Raw genomic sequence first — 26,419 nt, 5'->3', positions numbered from 1 at the left:
CCCCGGCTTGCTGGCCTGATAGCGGGTGTCGACCACCGCACAAAGCAGCTGCCGACACGCTCCCTCAATACATCGCAATGGCAGAGCCGGAGATTGCCGAAGGCAGAGCACTGGCTCTGCCATAGAGTTGCATTGAGGGGGCATGTCAGCCGCCGCTTCATGCAGGCTGCCAGGGCCCTGTACAGGAGATCGCGGGGGGGCCCCAGCGGTCGGACCCCCCGCGATCTGAAACTTATCCCCTATCCTTAGGATAGAGTATAGGTTTTTCAGCACTGGACTACTCCTTTAATGGAGTGTACTCTCCCTCTGCATCCTTTACCTGCACCCTCTTGGCTTTGCCTTTTGCACCATTCACTTGAAGGCACCTCCTAAATCCGGATCCTTCGGCGTCCTCTCCTGGCGGCTGGTGGTTCAGGTCCCAGCAGTTAGCCAACGCTTCTATTTCCTGTGTTGGCTGCGGGTGCCGCACGTAGCTCTTCTCAGCACAAGATGAGTAGTTGCGACCCAGGGAGATGTCTGAATCCTAACAACACAACCAGGAAAGAAGCAACAGCTATAGCGAGGGGGGTGGGTCAATGGGGTTCTGGATAATACAGTTCTAGGTTAAGTTCTGGGGGAAGGGGCTTAGGAATACTATTCAGTGATGGGTCATGTGGTACGGCTTCTGCATAATACTGCTCCGGGTCTGGTCACGTGGTTGGGGTTCTGAGTAAAACTGCACCGAGTTGGGTCACATGGTTAATGTTCTGGATAATACTGTTTAAAGTTGAATCACAGGGTTGGGGTTCTGGATAATATGGCTCTGGGTATGGGTCATATGGTTAACCCCTAAAGGACCAGGGGTTTTTCCGTTTTTGCATTTTCATTTTTTCCTCCTAACCTTTAAAAAATCATAACTCTTTCAATTTTGCACCTAAAAATCCATATGATGGCTTATTTTTTGCGCCACCAATTCTACTTTGTAATGATGTCAGTCATTTTACCCAAAAATCTACGGTGAAACGGAAAAAAAATCATTGTGAGACAAAATTGAAAACAAAATACGCCATTTTGTAACTTTTGGGGGCTTCCGTTTCTACGCAGTACATTTTTCGGTAAAAATGACACCTTATCTTTATTCTGTAGGTCCATACGGTTACAATGATCTCCCACTTATATAGGTTTGATTTTGTCATAGATCTGAAAAAAATCATAACTACATGCAGGAACATTTATACTTTTAAAATTCTCATCTTCTGACCCCTATAACTTTTTTTTGTTTACAGCGTATGGGGCGTTATGAGGGTTCATTTTTTGCGCCGTGATCTGAAGTTTTTAGCGGTACCATTTTTGTATTGATCGGACTTGTTGATCACTTTTTATTCATTTTTTTCATGATATATAAAGTGACCAAAAATGCACTATTTTTGGACTTTGGAATTTTTTTGCGCGTACGCCATTGACTGTGCGGTTTAATTAACGATATATTTTTATAATTCGGACATTTCCGCACACGGCGATACCATATATGTTTATTTTTATTTCAATGGGAAAAGGGGGGTGATTCAAACTTTTATTAGGGAAGGGTTAAATTATCTTTATTCACTTTTTTTTTGCAATGTTTTAGCTCCCATAGGGACCTATAACACTGCACACACTGATCATTGTTATCCCATAGGGACCTATAACACTGCACACACTGATCATTGTTATCCCATAGGGACCTATAACACTGCACACACTGATCATTGTTATCCCATAGGGACCTATAACACTGCACACACTGATCTTTTACATTGATCACTGGTTTCTCATATGATTCTGCCGCTTGACTGCTCATGCTTGGATCTCAGGCACTGAGCAGTCATTCGGCGATCGGACACCAGGAGGCAAGGTAGGAGACCCTCCTCATGTCCCAGAGCTGTTCGGCATGCCGCAATTTTGCCGCGGACATCCCGAACAGCCCCCTGAGCTAACTGGCAGTGATTTACTTTCACTTTAGACGCAGCGTTCAACTTTGAACACCGCATCTAAAGGGTTAATAGCGCTCAGCACCGCGATCATTGCCGCGCGCTATTAGCCACCGGTACGTCCTTGGTCCTTAACCCCTTAAGGACGCAGGACGTAAATGTACGTCCTGGTGAGGTGGTACTTAACGCACCAGGACGTACATTTACGTCCTAAGCATAACCGCGGGCATCGGAGCGATGCCCGTGTCATGCGCGGCTGATCCCGGCTGCTAATCGCAGCCAGGGACCCGCCGGCAATGGCCGACGCCCGCGATCTCGCGGGCGTCTGCCATTAACCCCTCAGGTGCCGGGATCAATACAGATCCCGGCATCTGCGGGAGTTCGCGATTAAAATGAACGATCGGATCGCCCGCAGCGCTGCTGCGGGGATCCGATCATTCATAACACCGCACGGAGGTCCCCTCTCCTTCCTCCGTGCGGCTCCCGGCGTCTCCTGCTCTGGTCTGTGATCGAGCAGACCAGAGCAGGAGATGACCGATAATACTGATCTGTTCTATGTCCTATACATAGAACAGATCAGTATTAGCAATCATGGTATTGCTATGAATAGTCCCCTATGGGGACTATTCAAGTGTAAAAAAAAAAGTAAAAAAATGTAAAAGTAAAAGTAAAAAAAAAGTGAAAAATCCCCTCCCCCAATAAAAAAGTAAAACGTCCGTTTTTTCCTATTTTACCCCCAAAAAGCGTAAAAAACATTTTTTATAGACATATTTGGTATCGCCGCGTGCGTAAATGTCCAAACTATTAAAATAAAATGTTAATGATCCCGTACGGTGAACGGCGTGAACGAAAAAAATTTTAAAAAGTCCAAAATTCCTACTTTTTTAATACATTTTATTAAAAAAAAAATTATAAAAAATGTATTAAAAGTTTTTTATATACAAATGTGGTATCAAAAAAAAGTACAGATCATGGCGCATAAAATGAGCCCCCATACTGCCGCTTATACTGAAAAATAAAAAAGTTATAGGTCATCAAAATAAAGGGATTATAAACGTACTAATTTGGTTAAAAAGTTTGTGATTTTTTTTAAGCGCAACAATAATATAAAAGTATATAATAATGGGTATCATTTTAATCGTATTGACCCTCAGAATAAAGAACACATGTCATTTTTACCAGAAATTGTACGGCGTGAAAACAAACCTTCCAAAATTAGCAAAATTGCGTTTTTCGTTTTAATTTCCCCACAAAAATAGTGTTTTTTGATTGCGCCATACATTTTATGATATAATGAGTTATGTCATTACAAAGGACAACTGGTCACGCAAAAAACAAGCCCTCATACTAGTCTGTGGATGAAAATATAAAAGAGTTATGATTTTTAGAAGGCGAGGAGGAAAAAATGAAAACGTAAAAATTAAATTGTCTGAGTCCTTAAGGCCAAAATGGGCTGAGTCCTTAAGGGGTTAAGAGGTTAAAGGGGTATTGCAGGAAAAAAACTTATTTTTATACATCAACTAGCTCCTGAAAGTTAAACAGATTTGTAAATTACTTCTATTAAAAAATCTTAATCCCTCCAGTACTTATGAGCTGCTGAAGTTGAGTTGTTCTTTTCTGTCTAAGTGCTCTTTGATGACACCTTTCTCAGGAACTGTCCAGGGTAGAAGCAAATCCCCATAGCAAACCGCTTCTACTCTGTACAGTTCCCGAGACAAGCAGAGATGTCAGCAGGGAGCACTGTTGTTGGACAGAGAAGAAAAACTCAACTTCTGCAGCTGATAATTTATTGGAAGGATTAAGATTTTTTAATAGAAGTAATTTACAAATCTGTTTAACTTTCTGGAGCCATTTGTTCTGGGTCAGGTCACAGGGTTGGGGTTCTGGACAATAGTGCTCCAGGTCAAATCACAGAGTTGGGTTTCTGGATAATACTGTTCTTGGTTTAGTAATGGGGGAAGATTCTAGAGAATATTTTCTGGGTGGTATCAAAGGATGGGGATTTGGGGGACAACTGATCAGGATCAGGGCATCAAGGGAAGAGTGAACTTCTGAGTAATATTGTTCTCATCAGGTCACGAGCTGAGGTTTATGGGTAATACTGTTCTGGTTGGGTCATGGGCTGTAGGTTCTGGATTCACATAAAATATTTTTAAACAGTATTTTTTGTCAAAATCAGGAGTGGAACAGATATAAAGAAAATCTATAATGGAGAGATGTGCAGCTTTATCTGTGTTTTGGCTTAAAGGGGTACTCCACTGCCCCAGCGTTTGGAACATTTTGTTCCGAAAGCTGGGTGCGGTGGTCATGACGTCACGGGCATACCCCTCATGATGTCATAACATGCCCCCTCAATGCAAGTCTATGGGAGGAGGCGCGCCCCCTCCCATAGACTTTCATTGAGGGAGCATGGCGTGACGTGATGTCACGACCCACGAAGCTCATACCCAGCGTTCGGAACAAAATGTTCAGAACGCTGGGGGAGGGGAGTACCCCTTTAAATGGAAAAACTAAGTGTGAAAAACTATGTCAGCCCTATGACTCAACAGCCCGCAGAACCAGGTATAGGAGCAATAAGTAAAAATACAAGCTGAACTAGAGAATTACAATCCTAACCCGAAGCTACAACTCTAACCCAGAGCTACAACTCTAACCCGGAGCTACATCTCTAACCCAGAGCTACAACTCTAACCCAGAGCTACAACTCTAACCCGGAGCTACAACTCTAACCCGGAGCTACATCTCTAACCCGGAGCTACAACTCTAACCCGGAGCTACAACTCTAACCCGGAGCTACAACTCTAACCCGGAGCTACAACTCTAACACGGAGCTACAACTCTAAACCGGACCTACAACTCTAACCCGGAGCTACAACTCTAACCCGGAGCTACAACTCTAACCCGGAGCTAAAACTCTAACCCGGAGCTACAACTCTAACCCTGAGCTACAACTCTAACCCAGAGCTACAACTCTAACCCTGAGCTACAACTCTAACCCTGAGCTACAACTCTAACCCGGAGCTACAACTCTAACCCGGAGCTACAACTCTAACCCGGAGCTACAACTCTAACCCGGAGCTACAACTCTAACCCGGAGCTAAAACTCTAACCCGGAGCTACAACTCTAACACGGAGCTACAACTCTAACACGGAGCTACAACTCTAACCCAGAGCTACAACTCTAAACCAGAGCTAAAACTCTAACCCGGAGCTACAACTCTAACCCAGAGCTACAACTCTAACCCGGAGCTACAACTCTAACACGGAGCTACAACTCTAACACGGAGCTACAACTCTAACCCAGAGCTACAACTCTAAACCAGAGCTAAAACTCTAACCCGGAGCTACAACTCTAACCCGGAGCTACAACTCTAACACGGAGCTACAACTCTAACCCAGACCTACAACTCTAACCCGGCGCTACAACTCTAACCCAGAGCTACAACTCTAACCCAGAGCTACAACTCTAAACCAGACCTACAACTCTAACCCAGAGCTAAAACTCTAACCCGGAGCTACAACTCTAACCCAGAGCTACAACTCTAACCCAGAGCTAAAACTCTAACACGGAGCTACAACTCTAACCCAGAGCTACAACTCTAAACCAGAGCTAAAACTCTAACCCGGAGCTACAACTCTAACCCGGAGCTACAACTCTAACACGGAGCTACAACTCTAACCCGGAGCTACAACTCTAAACCAGACCTACAACTCTAACCCAGAGCTAAAACTCTAACCCGGAGCTACAACTCTAACCCGGAGCTACAACTCTAACCCGGAGCTACAACTCTAACCCGGAGCTACAACTCTAACCCGGAGCAACAACTCTAACCCGGAGCTACAACTCTAACCCAGAGCTACAACTCTAACCCTGAGCTACAACTCTAACCCAGAGCTAAAACTCTAACCCAGAGTTACAACTCTAACCCGGAGCTAAAACTCTAACCCAGAGCTAAAACTCTAACCTGGAGCTACAACTCTAACCCGGAGCTACAACTCTAACCCGGAGCTACAACTCTAACCCGGAGTTACAACTCTAAACCAGACCTAAAACTCTAACCCGGAGCTACAACTCTAACCCAGAGCTAAAACTCTAACCCGGAGCTACACCTCTAACCCGGAGCTACAACTCTAACCCGGAGCTACAACTCTAACCCAGACCTACAACTCTAACCCAGAGCTACAACTCTAACCCAGAGCTACATCTCTAACCCGGAGCTACAACTCTAACCCGGAGCTACAACTCTAACCCGGAGCTACAACTGTAACCCGGAGCTACAACTCTAACCCAGAGCTACAACTCTAACCCAGAGCTACAACTCTAACCCGGAGCTACAACTCTAACCCGGAGCTACAACTCTAACCCGGAGCTACAACTCTAACCCAGAACTACAACTCTAAACCAGACCTACAACTCTAACCCAGAGCTAAAACTCTAACCCGGAGCTACAACTCTAACCCGGAGCTACAACTCTAACCCGGAGCTACAACTCTAACCCAGAGCTAAAACTCTAACCCGGAGCTACAACTCTAACCCGGAGCTACAACTCTAACCCAGAGCTACAACTCTAAACCAGACCTACAACTCTAACCCAGAGCTAAAACTCTAACCCGGAGCAACAACTCTAACCCGGAGCTACAACTCTAACCCAGAGCTAAAACTCTAACCCGGAGCTACAACTCTAACCCGGAGCTACAACTCTAACCCGGAGCTACAACTCTAACCCAGACCTACAACTCTAACCCGGCGCTACAACTCTAACCCAGAGCTACAACTCTAATCCGGAGCTACAACTCTAACCCAGACCTACAACTCTAACCCGGCGCTACAACTCTAACCCGGAGTTACAACTCTAACCCGGAGTTACAACTCTAACCCGGAGCTACAACTCTAACCCGGCGCTACAACTCTAACCGAGCTACAACTCTAACCCGGAGCTACAACTCTAACCCGGAGCTACAACTCTAACCCGGAGCTACAACTCTAACCCGGAGCTACAACTCTAACCCGGAGCTACAACTCTAACCCGGAGCTACAACTCTAACCCAGAGCTAAAACTCTAACCCGGAGCTACAACTCTAACCCGGAGCTACAACTCTAACCCGGAGCTAAAACTCTAACCCGGAGCTAAAACTCTAACCCGGAGCTGCAACTCTAACCCGGAGCTACAACTCTAACCCGGAGCTACAACTCTAACCCGGAGCTACAACTCTAACCCGGAGCTACAACTCTAACCCGGAGCTACAACTCTAAACCAGACCTACAACTCTAACCCAGAGCTAAAACTCTAACCCGGAGCTACAACTCTAACCCGGAGCTACAACTCTAACCCGGAGCTACAACTCTAACCCGGAGCTACAACTCTAAGCCGGAGCTACAACTCTAACCCAGACCTACAACTCTAACCCGGAGCTACAACTCTAACCCGGAGTTACAACTCTAACCCAGAGCTAAAACTCTAACCCGGAGCTACACCTCTAACCCGGAGCTCCAACTCTAACCCGGAGCTCCAACTCTAACCCAGACCTACAACTCTAACCCAGAGCTACAACTCTAACCCAGAGCTACATCTCTAACCCGGAGCTACAACTCTAACCCGGAGCTACAACTCTAACCCGGAGCTAAAACTCTAACCCAGAGCTAAAACTCTAACCCGGAGCTACAACTCTAACCCGGAGCTACAACTCTAACCCGGAGCTACAACTCTAACCCGGAGCTACAACTCTAACCCGGAGCTACAACTCTAACCCGGAGCTACAACTCTAACCCAGAGCTAAAACTCTAACCCGGAGCTACAACTCTAACCCGGAGCTACAACTCTAACCCAGAGCTAAAACTCTAACCCGGAGCTGCAACTCTAACCCGGAGCTACAACTCTAACCCAGAGCTACAACTCTAACCCGGAGCTACAACTCTAACCCGGAGCTACAACTCTAACCCGGAGCTACAACTCTAAACCAGACCTACAACTCTAACCCAGAGCTAAAACTCTAACCCGGAGCTACAACTCTAACCCGGAGCTACAACTCTAACCCGGAGCTACAACTCTAACCCGGAGCTACAACTCTAAGCCGGAGCTACAACTCTAACCCAGACCTACAACTCTAACCCGGAGCTACAACTCTAACCCGGAGTTACAACTCTAACCCGGAGCTACAACTCTAACCCGGAGCTACAACTCTAACCCGGCGCTACAACTCTAACCGAGCTACAACTCTAACCCGGAGCTACAACTGTAACCCGGAGCTACAACTGTAACCCAGAGCTACAACTCTAACCCAGAGCTACAACTCTAACCCGGAGCTACAACTCTAACCCGGAGCTACAACTCTAACCCAGAGCTACAACTCTAAACCAGACCTACAACTCTAACCCAGAGCTAAAACTCTAACCCGGAGCTACAACTCTAACCCAGAGCTACAACTCTAACCCAGAGCTACAACTCTAACCCGGAGCTACAACTCTAACCCAGAGCTAAAACTCTAACCCGGAGCTACAACTCTAACCCGGAGCTACAACTCTAACCCGGAGCTACAACTCTAACCCGGAGCTACAACTCTAACCCGGAGCTACAACTCTAACCCGGAGCTACAACTCTAACCCGGAGCTACAACTCTAACCCGGAGCTAAAACTCTAACCCGGAGCTACAACTCTAACCCGGAGCTACAACTCTAACCCAGAGCTAAAACTCTAACCCGGAGCTGCAACTCTAACCCGGAGCTACAACTCTAACCCAGAGCTAAAACTCTAACCCGGAGCTACAACTCTAACCCGGAGCTACAACTCTAACCCGGAGCTACAACTCTAACACGGAGCTACAACTCTAACCCGGAGCTACAACTCTAACCCGGAGCTACAACTCTAACCCGGAGCTACAACTCTAACCCAGACCTACAACTCTAACCCGGCGCTACAACTCTAACCAGGAGCTACAACTCTAACCCGGAGCTACAACTCTAACCCGGCGCTACAACTCTAACCCGGAGCTACAACTCTAACCCGGAGCTACAACTCTAACCCAGAGCTACAACTCTAACCCGGAGCTACAACTCTAACCCGGAGCTACAACTCTAATCCAGAGCTACAACTCTAACCCGGAGCTACAACTCTAATCCAGAGCTACAACTCTAACCCGGAGCTACAACTCTAACCCAGAGCTACAACTCTAACCCGGAGCTACAACGCTAATCCAGAGCTACAACTCTAACCCGGAGCTACAACTCTAACCCAGAGCTACAACTCTAACCCGGAGCTACAACTCTAATCCAGAGCTACAACTCTAACCCGGAGCTACAACTCTAACCCGGAGCTACAACTCTAACCCGGAGCTACAACTCTAACCCGGAGTTACAACTCTAAACCAGACCTAAAACTCTAACCCGGAGCTACAACTCTAACCCAGAGCTAAAACTCTAACCCGGAGCTACACCTCTAACCCGGAGCTACAACTCTAACCCGGAGCTACAACTCTAACCCAGACCTACAACTCTAACCCAGAGCTACAACTCTAACCCAGAGCTACATCTCTAACCCGGAGCTACAACTCTAACCCGGAGCTACAACTCTAACCCGGAGCTACAACTGTAACCCGGAGCTACAACTCTAACCCAGAGCTACAACTCTAACCCAGAGCTACAACTCTAACCCGGAGCTACAACTCTAACCCGGAGCTACAACTCTAACCCGGAGTTACAACTCTAACCCAGAGCTACAACTCTAAACCAGACCTACAACTCTAACCCAGAGCTAAAACTCTAACCCGGAGCTACAACTCTAACCCGGAGCTACAACTCTAACCCGGAGCTACAACTCTAACCCGGAGCTACAACTCTAACCCAGAGCTAAAACTCTAACCCGGAGCTACAACTCTAACCCGGAGCTACAACTCTAACCCGGAGCTACAACTCTAACATGGAGCTACAACTCTAACCCAGAGCTAAAACTCTAACCCGGAGCTACAACTCTAACCCGGAGCTACAACTCTAACCCAGAGCTAAAACTCTAACCCGGAGCTACAACTCTAACCCGGAGCTACAACTCTAACCCGGAGCTACAACTCTAACACGGAGCTAAAACTCTAACCCGGAGCTACAACTCTAACACGGAGCTACAACTCTAAACCGGACCTACAACTCTAACCCGGAGCTACAACTCTAACCCGGAGCTACAACTCTAACCCGGAGCTAAAACTCTAACCCGGAGCTACAACTCTAACCCTGAGCTACAACTCTAACCCAGAGCTACAACTCTAACCCTGAGCTACAACTCTAACCCTGAGCTACAACTCTAACCCGGAGCTACAACTCTAACCCGGAGCTACAACTCTAACCCGGAGCTACAACTCTAACCCGGAGCTACAACTCTAACCCGGAGCTAAAACTCTAACCCGGAGCTACAACTCTAACACGGAGCTACAACTCTAACACGGAGCTACAACTCTAACCCAGAGCTACAACTCTAAACCAGAGCTAAAACTCTAACCCGGAGCTACAACTCTAACCCAGAGCTACAACTCTAACCCGGAGCTACAACTCTAACACGGAGCTACAACTCTAACACGGAGCTACAACTCTAACCCAGAGCTACAACTCTAAACCAGAGCTAAAACTCTAACCCGGAGCTACAACTCTAACCCGGAGCTACAACTCTAACACGGAGCTACAACTCTAACCCAGACCTACAACTCTAACCCGGCGCTACAACTCTAACCCAGAGCTACAACTCTAACCCAGAGCTACAACTCTAAACCAGACCTACAACTCTAACCCAGAGCTAAAACTCTAACCCGGAGCTACAACTCTAACCCAGAGCTACAACTCTAACCCAGAGCTAAAACTCTAACACGGAGCTACAACTCTAACCCAGAGCTACAACTCTAAACCAGAGCTAAAACTCTAACCCGGAGCTACAACTCTAACCCGGAGCTACAACTCTAACACGGAGCTACAACTCTAACCCGGAGCTACAACTCTAAACCAGACCTACAACTCTAACCCAGAGCTAAAACTCTAACCCGGAGCTACAACTCTAACCCGGAGCTACAACTCTAACCCGGAGCTACAACTCTAACCCGGAGCAACAACTCTAACCCGGAGCTACAACTCTAACCCAGAGCTACAACTCTAACCCTGAGCTACAACTCTAACCCAGAGCTAAAACTCTAACCCAGAGTTACAACTCTAACCCGGAGCTAAAACTCTAACCCAGAGCTAAAACTCTAACCTGGAGCTACAACTCTAACCCGGAGCTACAACTCTAACCCGGAGCTACAACTCTAACCCGGAGTTACAACTCTAAACCAGACCTAAAACTCTAACCCGGAGCTACAACTCTAACCCAGAGCTAAAACTCTAACCCGGAGCTACACCTCTAACCCGGAGCTACAACTCTAACCCGGAGCTACAACTCTAACCCAGACCTACAACTCTAACCCAGAGCTACAACTCTAACCCAGAGCTACATCTCTAACCCGGAGCTACAACTCTAACCCGGAGCTACAACTCTAACCCGGAGCTACAACTGTAACCCGGAGCTACAACTCTAACCCAGAGCTACAACTCTAACCCAGAGCTACAACTCTAACCCGGAGCTACAACTCTAACCCGGAGCTACAACTCTAACCCGGAGCTACAACTCTAACCCAGAACTACAACTCTAAACCAGACCTACAACTCTAACCCAGAGCTAAAACTCTAACCCGGAGCTACAACTCTAACCCGGAGCTACAACTCTAACCCGGAGCTACAACTCTAACCCAGAGCTAAAACTCTAACCCGGAGCTACAACTCTAACCCGGAGCTACAACTCTAACCCAGAGCTACAACTCTAAACCAGACCTACAACTCTAACCCAGAGCTAAAACTCTAACCCGGAGCAACAACTCTAACCCGGAGCTACAACTCTAACCCAGAGCTAAAACTCTAACCCGGAGCTACAACTCTAACCCGGAGCTACAACTCTAACCCGGAGCTACAACTCTAACCCAGACCTACAACTCTAACCCGGCGCTACAACTCTAACCCAGAGCTACAACTCTAATCCGGAGCTACAACTCTAACCCAGACCTACAACTCTAACCCGGCGCTACAACTCTAACCCGGAGTTACAACTCTAACCCGGAGTTACAACTCTAACCCGGAGCTACAACTCTAACCCGGCGCTACAACTCTAACCGAGCTACAACTCTAACCCGGAGCTACAACTCTAACCCGGAGCTACAACTCTAACCCGGAGCTACAACTCTAACCCGGAGCTACAACTCTAACCCGGAGCTACAACTCTAACCCGGAGCTACAACTCTAACCCAGAGCTAAAACTCTAACCCGGAGCTACAACTCTAACCCGGAGCTACAACTCTAACCCGGAGCTAAAACTCTAACCCGGAGCTAAAACTCTAACCCGGAGCTGCAACTCTAACCCGGAGCTACAACTCTAACCCGGAGCTACAACTCTAACCCGGAGCTACAACTCTAACCCGGAGCTACAACTCTAACCCGGAGCTACAACTCTAAACCAGACCTACAACTCTAACCCAGAGCTAAAACTCTAACCCGGAGCTACAACTCTAACCCGGAGCTACAACTCTAACCCGGAGCTACAACTCTAACCCGGAGCTACAACTCTAAGCCGGAGCTACAACTCTAACCCAGACCTACAACTCTAACCCGGAGCTACAACTCTAACCCGGAGTTACAACTCTAACCCAGAGCTAAAACTCTAACCCGGAGCTACACCTCTAACCCGGAGCTCCAACTCTAACCCGGAGCTCCAACTCTAACCCAGACCTACAACTCTAACCCAGAGCTACAACTCTAACCCAGAGCTACATCTCTAACCCGGAGCTACAACTCTAACCCGGAGCTACAACTCTAACCCGGAGCTAAAACTCTAACCCAGAGCTAAAACTCTAACCCGGAGCTACAACTCTAACCCGGAGCTACAACTCTAACCCGGAGCTACAACTCTAACCCGGAGCTACAACTCTAACCCGGAGCTACAACTCTAACCCGGAGCTACAACTCTAACCCAGAGCTAAAACTCTAACCCGGAGCTACAACTCTAACCCGGAGCTACAACTCTAACCCAGAGCTAAAACTCTAACCCGGAGCTGCAACTCTAACCCGGAGCTACAACTCTAACCCAGAGCTACAACTCTAACCCGGAGCTACAACTCTAACCCGGAGCTACAACTCTAACCCGGAGCTACAACTCTAAACCAGACCTACAACTCTAACCCAGAGCTAAAACTCTAACCCGGAGCTACAACTCTAACCCGGAGCTACAACTCTAACCCGGAGCTACAACTCTAACCCGGAGCTACAACTCTAAGCCGGAGCTACAACTCTAACCCAGACCTACAACTCTAACCCGGAGCTACAACTCTAACCCGGAGTTACAACTCTAACCCGGAGCTACAACTCTAACCCGGAGCTACAACTCTAACCCGGCGCTACAACTCTAACCGAGCTACAACTCTAACCCGGAGCTACAACTGTAACCCGGAGCTACAACTGTAACCCAGAGCTACAACTCTAACCCAGAGCTACAACTCTAACCCGGAGCTACAACTCTAACCCGGAGCTACAACTCTAACCCAGAGCTACAACTCTAAACCAGACCTACAACTCTAACCCAGAGCTAAAACTCTAACCCGGAGCTACAACTCTAACCCAGAGCTACAACTCTAACCCAGAGCTACAACTCTAACCCGGAGCTACAACTCTAACCCAGAGCTAAAACTCTAACCCGGAGCTACAACTCTAACCCGGAGCTACAACTCTAACCCGGAGCTACAACTCTAACCCGGAGCTACAACTCTAACCCGGAGCTACAACTCTAACCCGGAGCTACAACTCTAACCCGGAGCTAAAACTCTAACCCGGAGCTACAACTCTAACCCGGAGCTACAACTCTAACCCAGAGCTAAAACTCTAACCCGGAGCTGCAACTCTAACCCGGAGCTACAACTCTAACCCAGAGCTAAAACTCTAACCCGGAGCTACAACTCTAACCCGGAGCTACAACTCTAACCCGGAGCTACAACTCTAACACGGAGCTACAACTCTAACCCGGAGCTACAACTCTAACCCGGAGCTACAACTCTAACCCGGAGCTACAACTCTAACCCAGACCTACAACTCTAACCCGGCGCTACAACTCTAACCAGGAGCTACAACTCTAACCCGGAGCTACAACTCTAACCCGGCGCTACAACTCTAACCCGGAGCTACAACTCTAACCCGGAGCTACAACTCTAACCCAGAGCTACAACTCTAACCCGGAGCTACAACTCTAACCCGGAGCTACAACTCTAATCCAGAGCTACAACTCTAACCCGGAGCTACAACTCTAATCCAGAGCTACAACTCTAACCCGGAGCTACAACTCTAACCCAGAGCTACAACTCTAACCCGGAGCTACAACGCTAATCCAGAGCTACAACTCTAACCCGGAGCTACAACTCTAACCCAGAGCTACAACTCTAACCCGGAGCTACAACTCTAATCCAGAGCTACAACTCTAACCCGGAGCTACAACTCTAACCCGGAGCTACAACTCTAACCCGGAGCTACAACTCTAACCCGGAGTTACAACTCTAAACCAGACCTAAAACTCTAACCCGGAGCTACAACTCTAACCCAGAGCTAAAACTCTAACCCGGAGCTACACCTCTAACCCGGAGCTACAACTCTAACCCGGAGCTACAACTCTAACCCAGACCTACAACTCTAACCCAGAGCTACAACTCTAACCCAGAGCTACATCTCTAACCCGGAGCTACAACTCTAACCCGGAGCTACAACTCTAACCCGGAGCTACAACTGTAACCCGGAGCTACAACTCTAACCCAGAGCTACAAGTCTAACCCAGAGCTACAACTCTAACCCGGAGCTACAACTCTAACCCGGAGCTACAACTCTAACCCGGAGTTACAACTCTAACCCAGAGCTACAACTCTAAACCAGACCTACAACTCTAACCCAGAGCTAAAACTCTAACCCGGAGCTACAACTCTAACCCGGAGCTACAACTCTAACCCGGAGCTACAACTCTAACCCGGAGCTACAACTCTAACCCAGAGCTAAAACTCTAACCCGGAGCTACAACTCTAACCCGGAGCTACAACTCTAACCCGGAGCTACAACTCTAACATGGAGCTACAACTCTAACCCAGAGCTAAAACTCTAACCCGGAGCTACAACTCTAACCCGGAGCTACAACTCTAACCCAGAGCTAAAACTCTAACCCGGAGCTACAACTCTAACCCGGAGCTACAACTCTAACCCGGAGCTACAACTCTAACACGGAGCTACAACTCTAACCCAGAGCTACAACTCTAAACCAGACCTACAACTCTAACCCAGAGCTAAAACTCTAACCCGGAGCTACAACTCTAACCCGGAGCTACAACTCTAACCCGGAGCTACAACTCTAACCCAGAGCTACAACTCTAACCCGGAGCTACAACTCTAACCCGGAGCTACAACTCTAACCCAGACCTACAACTCTAACCCGGCGCTACAACTCTAACCCAGAGCTACAACTCTAATCCGGAGCTACAACTCTAACCCAGACCTACAACTCTAACCCGGCGCTACAACTCTAACCCGGAGTTACAACTCTAACCCGGAGTTACAACTCTAACCCGGAGCTACAACTCTAACCCGGAGCTACAACTCTAACCCGGCGCTACAACTCTAACCGAGCTACAACTCTAACCCGGAGCTACAAATGTAACGCGGAGCTACAACTCTAACCCAGAGCTACAACTCTAACCCGGAGCTACAACTCTAACCCGGAGCTACAACTCTAACCCGGAGCTACAACTCTAACCCAGAGCTACAACTCTAAACCAGACCTACAACTCTAACCCAGAGCTAAAACTCTAACCCGGAGCTACAACTCTAACCCAGAGCTACAACTCTAACCCAGAGCTACAACTCTAACCCGGAGCTACAACTCTAACCCAGAGCTAAAACTCTAACCCGGAGCTACAACTCTAACCCGGAGCTACAACTCTAACCCGGAGCTACAACTCTAACCCGGAGCTACAACTCTAACCCAGAGCTAAAACTCTAACCCGGAGCTACAACTCTAACCCGGAGCTACAACTCTAACCCGGAGCTAAAACTCTAACCCGGAGCTACAACTCTAACCCGGAGCTACAACTCTAACCCGGAGCTACAACTCTAACACGGAGCTACAACTCTAACCCGGAGCTACAACTCTAAACCAGACCTACAACTCTAACCCAGAGCTAAAACTCTAACCCGGAGCTACAACTCTAACCCGGAGCTACAACTCTAACCCGGAGCTACAACTCTAACCCGGAGCTACAACTCTAACCCAGAGCTACAACTCTAACCCGGAGCTACAACTCTAACCCGGAGCTACAACTCTAACCCAGACCTACAACTCTAACCCGGCGCTACAACTCTAACCCAGAGCTACAACTCTAATCCGGAGCTACAACTCTAACCCAGACCTACAACTCTAACCCGGCGCTACAACTCTAACCCGGAGTTACAACTCTAACCCGGAGCTACAACTCTAACCCGGAGCTACAACTCTAACCCGGCGCTACAACTCTAACCGAGCTACAACTCTAACCCGGAGCTACAACTGTAACGCGGAGCTACAACTTTAACCCAGAGCTACAACTCTAACCCAGAGCTACAACTCTAACCCGGAGCTACAACTCTAACCCGGAGCTACAACTCTTACCCAGAGCTACAACTCTAAACCAGACCTACAACTCTAACCCAGAGCTAAAACTCTAACCCGGAGCTACAACTCTAACCCAGAGCTACAACTGTAACCCAGAGCTACAACTCTAACCCGGAGCTACAACTCTAACCCAGAGCTAAAACTCTAACCCGGAGCTACAACTCTAACCCGGAGCTACAACTCTAACCCGGAGCTACAACTCTAACCCGGAGCTACAACTCTAACCCGGAGCTACAACTCTAACCCGGAGTTACAACTCTAACCCGGAGCTACAACTCTAACCCGGAGCTACAACTCTAACCCGGCGCTACAACTCTAACCGAGCTACAACTCTAACCCGGAGCTACAACTGTAACGCGGAGCTACAACTCTAACCCAGAGCTACAACTCTAACCCAGAGCTACAACTCTAACCCGGAGCTACAACTCTAACCCGGAGCTACAACTCTAACCCAGAGCTACAACTCTAAACCAGACCTACAACTCTAACCCAGAGCTAAAACTCTAACCCGGAGCTACAACTCTAACCCAGAGCTACAACTCTAACCCAGAGCTACAACTCTAACCCGGAGCTACAACTCTAACCCAGAGCTAAAACTCTAACCCGGAGCTACAACTCTAACCCGGAGCTACAACTCTAACCCGGAGCTACAACTCTAACCCGGAGCTACAACTCTAACCCAGAGCTAAAACTCTAACCCGGAGCTACAACTCTAACCCGGAGCTACAACTCTAACCCAGAGCTAAAACTCTAACCTGGAGCTACAACTCTAACCCGGAGCTACAACTCTAACCCGGAGCTACAACTCTAACACGGAGCTACAACTCTAACCCGGAGCTACAACTCTAAACCAGACCTACAACTCTAACCCAGAGCTAAAACTCTAACCCGGAGCTACAACTCTAACCCGGAGCTACAACTCTAACCCGGAGCTACAACTCTAACCCGGAGCTACAACTCTAACCCGGAGCTACAACTCTAACCCGGAGCTACAACTCTAACCCGGAGCTAAAACTCTAACCCGGAGCTACAACTCTAACCCAGACCTACAACTCTAACCCGGCGCTACAACTCTAACCCAGAGCTACAACTCTAATCCGGAGCTACAACTCTAACCCAGACCTACAACTCTAACCCGGCGCTACAACTCTAACCCGGAGTTACAACTCTAACCCGGAGCTACAACTCTAACCCGGAGCTACAACTCTAAACCAGACCTACAACTCTAACCCAGAGCTAAAACTCTAACCCGGAGCTACAACTCTAACCCGGAGCTACAACTCTAACCCGGAGCTACAACTCTAACCCGGAGCTACAACTCTAACCCAGACCTACAACTCTAACCCGGCGCTACAACTCTAACCCAGAGCTACAACTCTAATCCGGAGCTACAACTCTAACCCAGACCTACAACTCTAACCCGGCGCTACAACTCTAACCCGGAGTTACAACTCTAACCCGGAGCTACAACTCTAACCCGGAGCTACAACTCTAACCCGGCGCTACAACTCTAACCGAGCTACAACTCTAACCCGGAGCTACAACTGTAACGCGGAGCTACAACTTTAACCCAGAGCTACAACTCTAACCCAGAGCTACAACTCTAACCCGGAGCTACAACTCTAACCCGGAGCTACAACTCTTACCCAGAGCTACAACTCTAAACCAGACCTACAACTCTAACCCAGAGCTAAAACTCTAACCCGGAGCTACAACTCTAACCCAGAGCTACAACTGTAACCCAGAGCTACAACTCTAACCCGGAGCTACAACTCTAACCCAGAGCTAAAACTCTAACCCGGAGCTACAACTCTAACCCGGAGCTACAACTCTAACCCGGAGCTACAACTCTAACCCGGAGCTACAACTCTAACCCGGAGCTACAACTCTAACCCAGAGCTAAAACTCTAACCCGGAGCTACAACTCTAACCCGGAGCTACAACTCTAACCCAGAGCTAAAACTCTAACCCGGAGCTGCAACTCTAACCCGGCGCTACAACTCTAACCCAGAGCTACAACTCTAACCCGGAGCTACAACTCTAACCCGGAGCTACAACTCTAACCCGGAGCTACAACTCTAAACCAGACCTACAACTCTAACCCAGAGCTAAAACTCTAACCCGGAGCTACAACTCTAACCCGGAGCTACAACTCTAACCCGGAGCTACAACTCTAACCCGGAGCTACAACTCTAAGCCGGAGCTACAACTCTAACCCAGACCTACAACTCTAACCCGGAGCTACAACTCTAACCCGGAGTTACAACTCTAACCCGGAGCTACAACTCTAACCCGGAGCTACAACTCTAACCCGGCGCTACAACTCTAACCGAGCTACAACTCTAACCCGGAGCTACAACTGTAACCCGGAGCTACAACTGTAACCCAGAGCTACAACTCTAACCCGGAGCTACAACTCTAACCCGGAGCTACAACTCTAACCCGGAGCTACAACTCTAACCCAGAGCTACAACTCTAAACCAGACCTACAACTCTAACCCGGAGCTAAAACTCTAACCCGGAGCTACAACTCTAACCCAGAGCTACAACTCTAACCCGGAGCTACAACTCTAACCCGGAGCTACAACTCTAACCCGGAGCTAAAACTCTAACCCGGAGCTACAACTCTAACCCGGAGCTACAACTCTAACCCGGAGCTACAACTCTAACCCGGAGCTACAACTCTTACCCGGAGCTACAACTCTAACCCGGAGCTAAAACTCTAACCCGGAGCTACAACTCTAACCCGGAGCTACAACTCTAACCCAGAGCTAAAACTCTAACCCGGAGCTGCAACTCTAACCCGGAGCTACAACTCTAACCCAGAGCTAAAACTCTAACCCGGAGCTACAACTCTAACCCGGAGCTACAACTCTAACCCGGAGCTACAACTCTAACACGGAGCTACAACTCTAACCCGGAGCTACAACTCTAACCCGGAGCTACAACTCTAACCCAGACCTACAACTCTAACCCGGCGCTACAACTCTAACCAGGAGCTACAACTCTAACCCGGAGCTACAACTCTAACCCGGCGCTACAACTCTAACCGAGCTACAACTCTAACCCAGAGCTACAACTCTAACCCGGAGCTACAACTCTAATCCAGAGCTACAACTCTAACCCGGAGCTACAACTCTAACCCGGAGCTACAACCCTGATTTAGAACTTTTATCTGTAAAGATACCACCCTAGAGTCAATGTGATATATTTCCCCAGGAAATTATACAGAAACTACAACTTTAAAGCGGTACTCCACTGGAAAACATTTTTTTTTTAAATCAACTGGTGGAAAGTTAAACAGATTTGTAAATTAATTCTATTAACATTTTTTTAATCCTTCCAGTACTTATCAGCTTCTGTATACTACAGAGGAAGTTTATTTTTGAATTTCCTTTCTGTCTGACCACAGTGCTCTCTGCTAACACCTCTGTCCATGTCAGGAACTGTCCAGAGCAGGAGAGGTTTGCTATGGGGATTTGCTCCTACTCTGGACAGTTCCTGACATGGACAGATGTGTCAGCAGAGATCACTGTGGTCAGACAGAAAAGAAATTCAAAAAGAAAAGAACTTCCTGTGGAGAATACAGCAGCTGTTAAGTACTGGAAGGATTAAGATTTTTTAATAAAAAAAAAATTTTTAAGCAGAGTACTCCTTTAACTCCTTAAGGACCCGGGGTTTTTCCGTTTTGGAATTTTCGTTTTTTCCTCCTTACCTTTAAAAAATAATGACTCTTTAAATTTTTCACCTAAAAATCCATATGATGGCTTATTTTTTGCGCCACCAATTCTACTTTGTAATGACATCAGTCATTTTACCCAAAAATCTACGGCGAAACGGAAAAAAAAGCAATGTGAGACAAAATTGAAAAAAAAACGCCATTTTGTAACTTTTGGGGGCTTCCGCTTCTACGTAGTACATTTTTTGGTAAAAATGACACCTTCTCTTTATTCTGTAGGTCCATACGGTTAAAATGATACCCTACTTATATAGGTTTGATTTTGTCGGACTTCTGGAAAAAATCAAAACTACATGCAGGAAAATGTATACGTTTAAAATTGTCATCTGCACACACTGATCTTTCACATTGATCACTGGTTTCTCATAAGAAACCAGTGATTGATGATTCTGCCGCTTGACTGCTCATGCTTGGATCTCAGGCACTGAGCAGTCATTCGGCGATCGGACAGCGAGGAGGCAGGTAGGGACCCTCCAGCTGTCTTGTAAGCTGTTCGGGATGCCGCGTCTAAAATGAAAGTGAAAGCATGCCAGTTAGCTCAGGGAGCTGTTCGGGATCGCCGCGGCTAAAGGGTTAATAGCGCGTGGCACCGCGATCACTGCCGCTTGCTATTAGCCACGGGTCCTGGCCGTTGTTAGAGGCTGTGGCCCCGCGTTATAGATCGGGAGCGGACTCAGGGCGTACAGGTACGCCCTGGGTCCTTAACAGGTTAAGGACACAGGGCGTACCAGTATGTCCTGCGCCCGCTTCCTTTTTTCTAACACGGGGTCACGCCGTCATAGCAGGTCGGGCCTGGCTAATAGAAGCGTCACTGATCTGGGTGGCGCGCGCTATTAACCCTTTAGATGCGTCGATCAAACCGCGGTGTCCCGATCAGCTTGGACACACGAGGAGGGTCCCTTACCTGCCTCCTCAGCGTCCGATCGCCAAATGACTGCTCCGTGCAGGAGCAGTCAAGCGGCGATAACACTGATCAATGCAATGCTATGACATAGAATTGATCAGTGTGAGAGGTCAGTGCAATGCATGTTATAGTCCCCTATTGCAAAAAAAGTGGAAAAAAAAAGTTAATAAAAATGTGGTCGCTGCAAATACAGTGAAGGAGTTTAAACATGCATGAGATAGGTATAAGGCTATCCTCCATATAAGATAGGCCCAGGGACTATTCATAGTATTCAGATTATTGGGCAGACTAGAGGGGCCAAATGGTTCTCATCTGCCGACACATTCTATGTTTCTATGATTTAACCCCTCCCCTAATAAAAGTTTGAATCATCACTTTCACATTCACATTAAATAAAAAACTGTGTAAAATAAATAAATAAATAAACAAACATATGTGGTATCGCCCCGTGCGTAAAAGTCCGAACTATAAAAATATATAGTTAATTAAACCGCACGGTCAATGGCGTACACGCAAAAAACTTACAAAGTCCAAAATAGCGTATTTTTGGTCACTTTTTATACCATAACATTTTTTATAAAAAGATATCAAAAAGTCCAATCAAAACAAAAATGGTACCAATAAAAACTTCAGATCACAGCGCAAAGAATGAGCCCCATATATAAAAAAAAAAAAAGGGATGCAGTAGGGATGGGAAAAAATTTATTTAACAAAATGTTTATTTTTTATAATGTCATTTTTATAAATTTTTAATAAAGTGTGTGCGTTTCACTTTTTTCTCTCTATTTTTTAGGTAGTAATACTACTCCCAGCACTGAACACACTGTCTGTTCCATGATGAGAGTAGTAGTACCTGTACTAATAAACATATCGCCCCATATTACTCCTGACACCCAATGCGATCGTCCATAATATAGCAGAGAAGCGGAGCGGTTCTATACAGCGCTCACATCTCTGCACTATACTCCGGCTAGTGATGTGACTAGAGATAAACATAGCTCATTCATATTTTCCGCCCAGAGTGGTGATTGGCCTGATGGTTGCAGCCAATCTCCGCTCTCAGAGGGAAATATGAATGAGTGATGTTCTATTCATATCAGTGGCCGGCCCAGAGTATAGTGCAGAGATGTGAGTGCAGGAGAAAGCCGCTTCATCTCTGCAATAGATAGGACGATCATAGCCCCTCCCATAGACTTGCCTTGAGGGGGCGGGGCTATGACGTCACAAGCTCCCGTCACCGGCTCCAGCCTTCAGAACAGTTTATTCCAAACGCTGAGCAGCGGAGAACCCCTTTAAGGGGTTAAGAATGTCTCTTGTTGGCACTATAACCAAGTAAACTCTTGAAAAAGCTGTGAAGACATCTCCAGACGTCATATAACTCTTCCTCTACTATTATGGTTCACCCTGTAAGGCCCGTCCCAAAGTCAACAACAGTATTGTAGATCCAAGATCCCATAATTACAGATTCAAGTCTTTTTTCGGTAGCTTCCTCAGGAATGGACCTTGATTTTTATTGGCAGCAGATTTGGCCATCCGCAGGATCCGGCACACCAGATGTGGTGAAACAATAAGGGCCGATTAGAAGACACCCCAGAGGACATCAGAGGATGAAGAGTTCACTTGTATAGAATCAGAACTTTACCTGAACACCGTCAGAAGAGCTGGAGTCAATCTGAACCTCCTCGAATAACCCTGGAAAAGGTCCGAACATGAACATTCATCATCCCTGACACCTCAGAACGACTCCCTGAACCCTCATAGTCATTTTATGACTACACTGCACCCCCTATACTGGTACCCACCATGATGGAGATCATCAGCGGGAGGGGACAGCAGCAATGGGCTCAGCTCTAGGGGTGCCACTGAGGATTGTGGGGTGCAGGGACCTACAAAATAAGACAAAAGGGGCCGCAGGTCAGGACAGTCATATCACTGTGTCCCCTCAGGACCATTCCAGGGACCGTTTCGAAACTAATCAGAGAGATCTCATTATTAGCTGATAATGGCCTTAAAGGGACACACCTATTCAATATGATTGGTTTATTCATATAAAACTATGTGATTGGCTTTTTCATGTAGAATAGTGGGAGTGGCTTATCCATGTAGAATGGTGGGAGTGGCTTATGCATGTAGAATGGTGGGAGTGGCTTATCCATGTAGAATGGTGGGAGTGGCTTATGCATGTAGAATGGTGGGAGTGGCTTATACATGTAGAATAGTGGGAGTGGCTTATACATGTAGAATGGTGGGAGTGGCTTATACATGTAGAATAGTGGGAGTGGCTTATACATGTAAAATGGCGGGAGTGACTTATACATGTAGAATAGTGGGAGTGGCTTATACATGTAGAATAGTGGGAGTGGTTTATACACGAAGAATAGTGGAAGTGGCTTATACATGTAGAATAGTGGGAGTGGTTTATACATGTATAATAGTGGTAGTGACTTATGCATGTAGAATGGTGGGAGTGGCTTATACATGTAGAATAGTGGGAGTGGCTTATACATGTAGAATAGTGGGAGTGGTTTATACACGTATAATAGTGGGAGTGGCTTATGCATGTAGAATGGTGGGAGTGGCTTATACATGTAGAATAGTGGGAGTGGCTTATACATGTAGAATAGTGGGAGTGGCTTATACATGTAGAATAGTGGAAGTGGCTTATACATGTATAATGGTGGAAGTGGCTTATACATATATAATAGTGGGAGTGGCTTATACATATATAATAGTGGGAGTGGCTTATACATGTAGAATAGTGGGAGTGGTATATACACGTAGAATGGTGGGAGTGGCTTATACATGTAGAATAGTGGGAGTGGCTTATGCATGTAGAATAGTGGGAGTGGTTTATACACGTAGAATAGTGGGAGTGGCTTATGCATGTATAATAGTGGGAGTGGCTTATACATGTAGAATAGTTGGAGTGACTTATACATGTAGATTGGTGGGAGTGGTTTATACACGTAGAATAGTGGGAGTGGCTTATGCATGTAGAATAGTGGGAGTGGCTTATACATGTAGAATAGTGGGAGTGGCTTATACATTGTAGAATGGTGGGAGTGATTTATACACGTAGAGTAGTGGGAGTAGCTTATACATGTAGAATAGTGGGAGTGGTTTATACACGTAGAATGGTGGGAGTGGCTTATGCATGTAGAATGGTGGGAGTGGCTTATTCATCCAATGTAAGTAAAATCACTCACTAATAGGAGAGTCAGGGAATATGGAGACGAGCCATGGACTGCCATCACCATTACTGGAGGATGAGGAGGAGATGTACGGGACCAGTCTCTGCCTGTAATGAGACACATCGTGTGAATTGTTTTTGTGCCAATATTTACTGCACACAAGGTGATATATGACACTTACTGCAAGGTCCGCTTGGACTTTGGCTTGAACTTTTGTTTTGGTTTCACGTCAGAGCCTAAAAGAAAAGAAGCCGTGCTATTACCTCTGTATAAAGCCCCATCCTCCCAGTCATCACCGTCTATCATCAGAGGAATGCCGGGAATGCCTGACGGGAGCGGTAGGGGACCGGGTGATCAGAATGGCGCTGTCTTTCTGGTGTAGTAATTGAGAAGATGGATATATAGACAATAGTGCAGCTTAATATCTCACCCCTGGGCCGCTGTCGTCTTCTGATCTCCGGGCCGCCATTGCTTCGCTTGCAGGTGATGTCAGCCGAATGTCTGGGAGTCCAGAGAGGGAGGAAACCTGCACAAAAGACACAGATGAGTCCGGCCACCTCAATACATTATCCCATCTCTAAATCTCCCTTTATACACTTACCCCATCTCCTAATACTCCTCCCCCTCATACACTTACCCCATCTCCTAATACTCCTCCCCCTCATACACTTACCCCATCTCCTAATACTCCTCCCCCTCACACACTTACCCATCTCCTAATACTCCTCCCCTTCATACACTTACCCCATCTCCTAATACTCCACCCCCTCATACACTTACCCCATCTCCTAATACTCCTCCCCCTCATACACTTACCCCATCTCCTAATACTCCTCCTCCTTATACACTTACCCCATCTCCTAATACTCCTCCCCCTCATACTCTTACCCCATCTGCTAATACTCCTCCCCCTCATACACTTACCCCATCTCCTAATACTCCTCCCCCTCATACACTTACCCCATCTCCTAATACTCCTCCCCCTCATACACTTACCCCATCTCCTAATACTCCTCCCCCTCATACACTTACCCCATCTCCTAATACTCCACCCCCTCATACACTTACCCCATCTCCTAATACTCCTCCCCCTCATACACTTACCCATCTCCTAATACTCCTCCCCCTCATACACTTACCCCATCTCCTAATACTCCACCCCCTCATACACTTAACCATCTCCTAATACTCCTCCCCCTCATACACTTACCCATCTCCTAATACTCCTCCCCCTCATACACTTACCCCATCTCCTAATACTCCTCCCCCTCATACACCTACCCCATATCCTAATACTCCTCCCCCTCATACACCTACCCCATCTCCTAATACTCCTCCCCCTCATACACCTACCCCATCTCCTAATACTCCTCCCCCTCATACACTTACCCCATCTCCTAATACTCCTCCCCCTCATACACCTACCCCATCTCCTAATACTCCTCCCCCTCATACACCTACCCCATCTCCTAATACTCCTCCCCCTCATAAACTTACCCCATCTCCTAATACTCCTCCCCCTCATACACTTACCCCATCTCCTAATACTCCTCCCCCTCATACACTTACCCATCTCCTAATACTCCTCCCCCTCATACACTTACCCCATCTCCTAATACTCCTCCCCCTCATACACTTAACCATCTCCTAATACTCCTCCCCCTCATACACTTACCCATCTCCTAATACTCCTCCCCCTCATACACTTACCCCATCTCCTAATACTCCTCCCCCTCATACACCTACCCCATCTCCTAATACTCCTCCCCCTCATACACCTACCCCATCTCCTAATACTCCTCCCCCTCATACACCTACCCCATCTCCTAATACTCCTCCCCCTCATACACTTACCCCATCTCCTAATACTCCTCCCCCTCATACACCTACCCCATCTCCTAATACTC

General features: G+C 47.2%; 1 protein-coding gene across 2 annotated transcripts in view; it reads right to left on the bottom strand.

Moving 5' to 3' along the window:
• MEIOSIN (meiosis initiator) overlaps positions 1 to 26,419 on the bottom strand; it is a 35,728-nt gene that overhangs the window by 3,253 nt on the left and 6,056 nt on the right. For both annotated transcript variants that reach the window (XM_056540644.1, XM_056540643.1), the window contains exons 4-9: positions 24,943 to 25,038; positions 24,694 to 24,748; positions 24,528 to 24,619; positions 23,124 to 23,207; positions 22,964 to 23,013; positions 320 to 523 (exon numbers count right to left, since the gene is read on the bottom strand). In XM_056540644.1, the coding sequence (XP_056396619.1) occupies positions 320 to 523; positions 22,964 to 23,013; positions 23,124 to 23,207; positions 24,528 to 24,619; positions 24,694 to 24,748; positions 24,943 to 25,038 (581 nt within the window). The remainder of the gene's footprint in view (positions 1 to 319; positions 524 to 22,963; positions 23,014 to 23,123; positions 23,208 to 24,527; positions 24,620 to 24,693; positions 24,749 to 24,942; positions 25,039 to 26,419) is intronic.

The sequence above is a fragment of the Hyla sarda genome, chromosome 9 (genome assembly GCF_029499605.1).
Source record: "Hyla sarda isolate aHylSar1 chromosome 9, aHylSar1.hap1, whole genome shotgun sequence".
NCBI classification, from domain to species: Eukaryota; Metazoa; Chordata; class Amphibia; order Anura; family Hylidae; genus Hyla; species Hyla sarda.
This window is presented reverse-complemented; position numbering and strand designations above follow the sequence as displayed.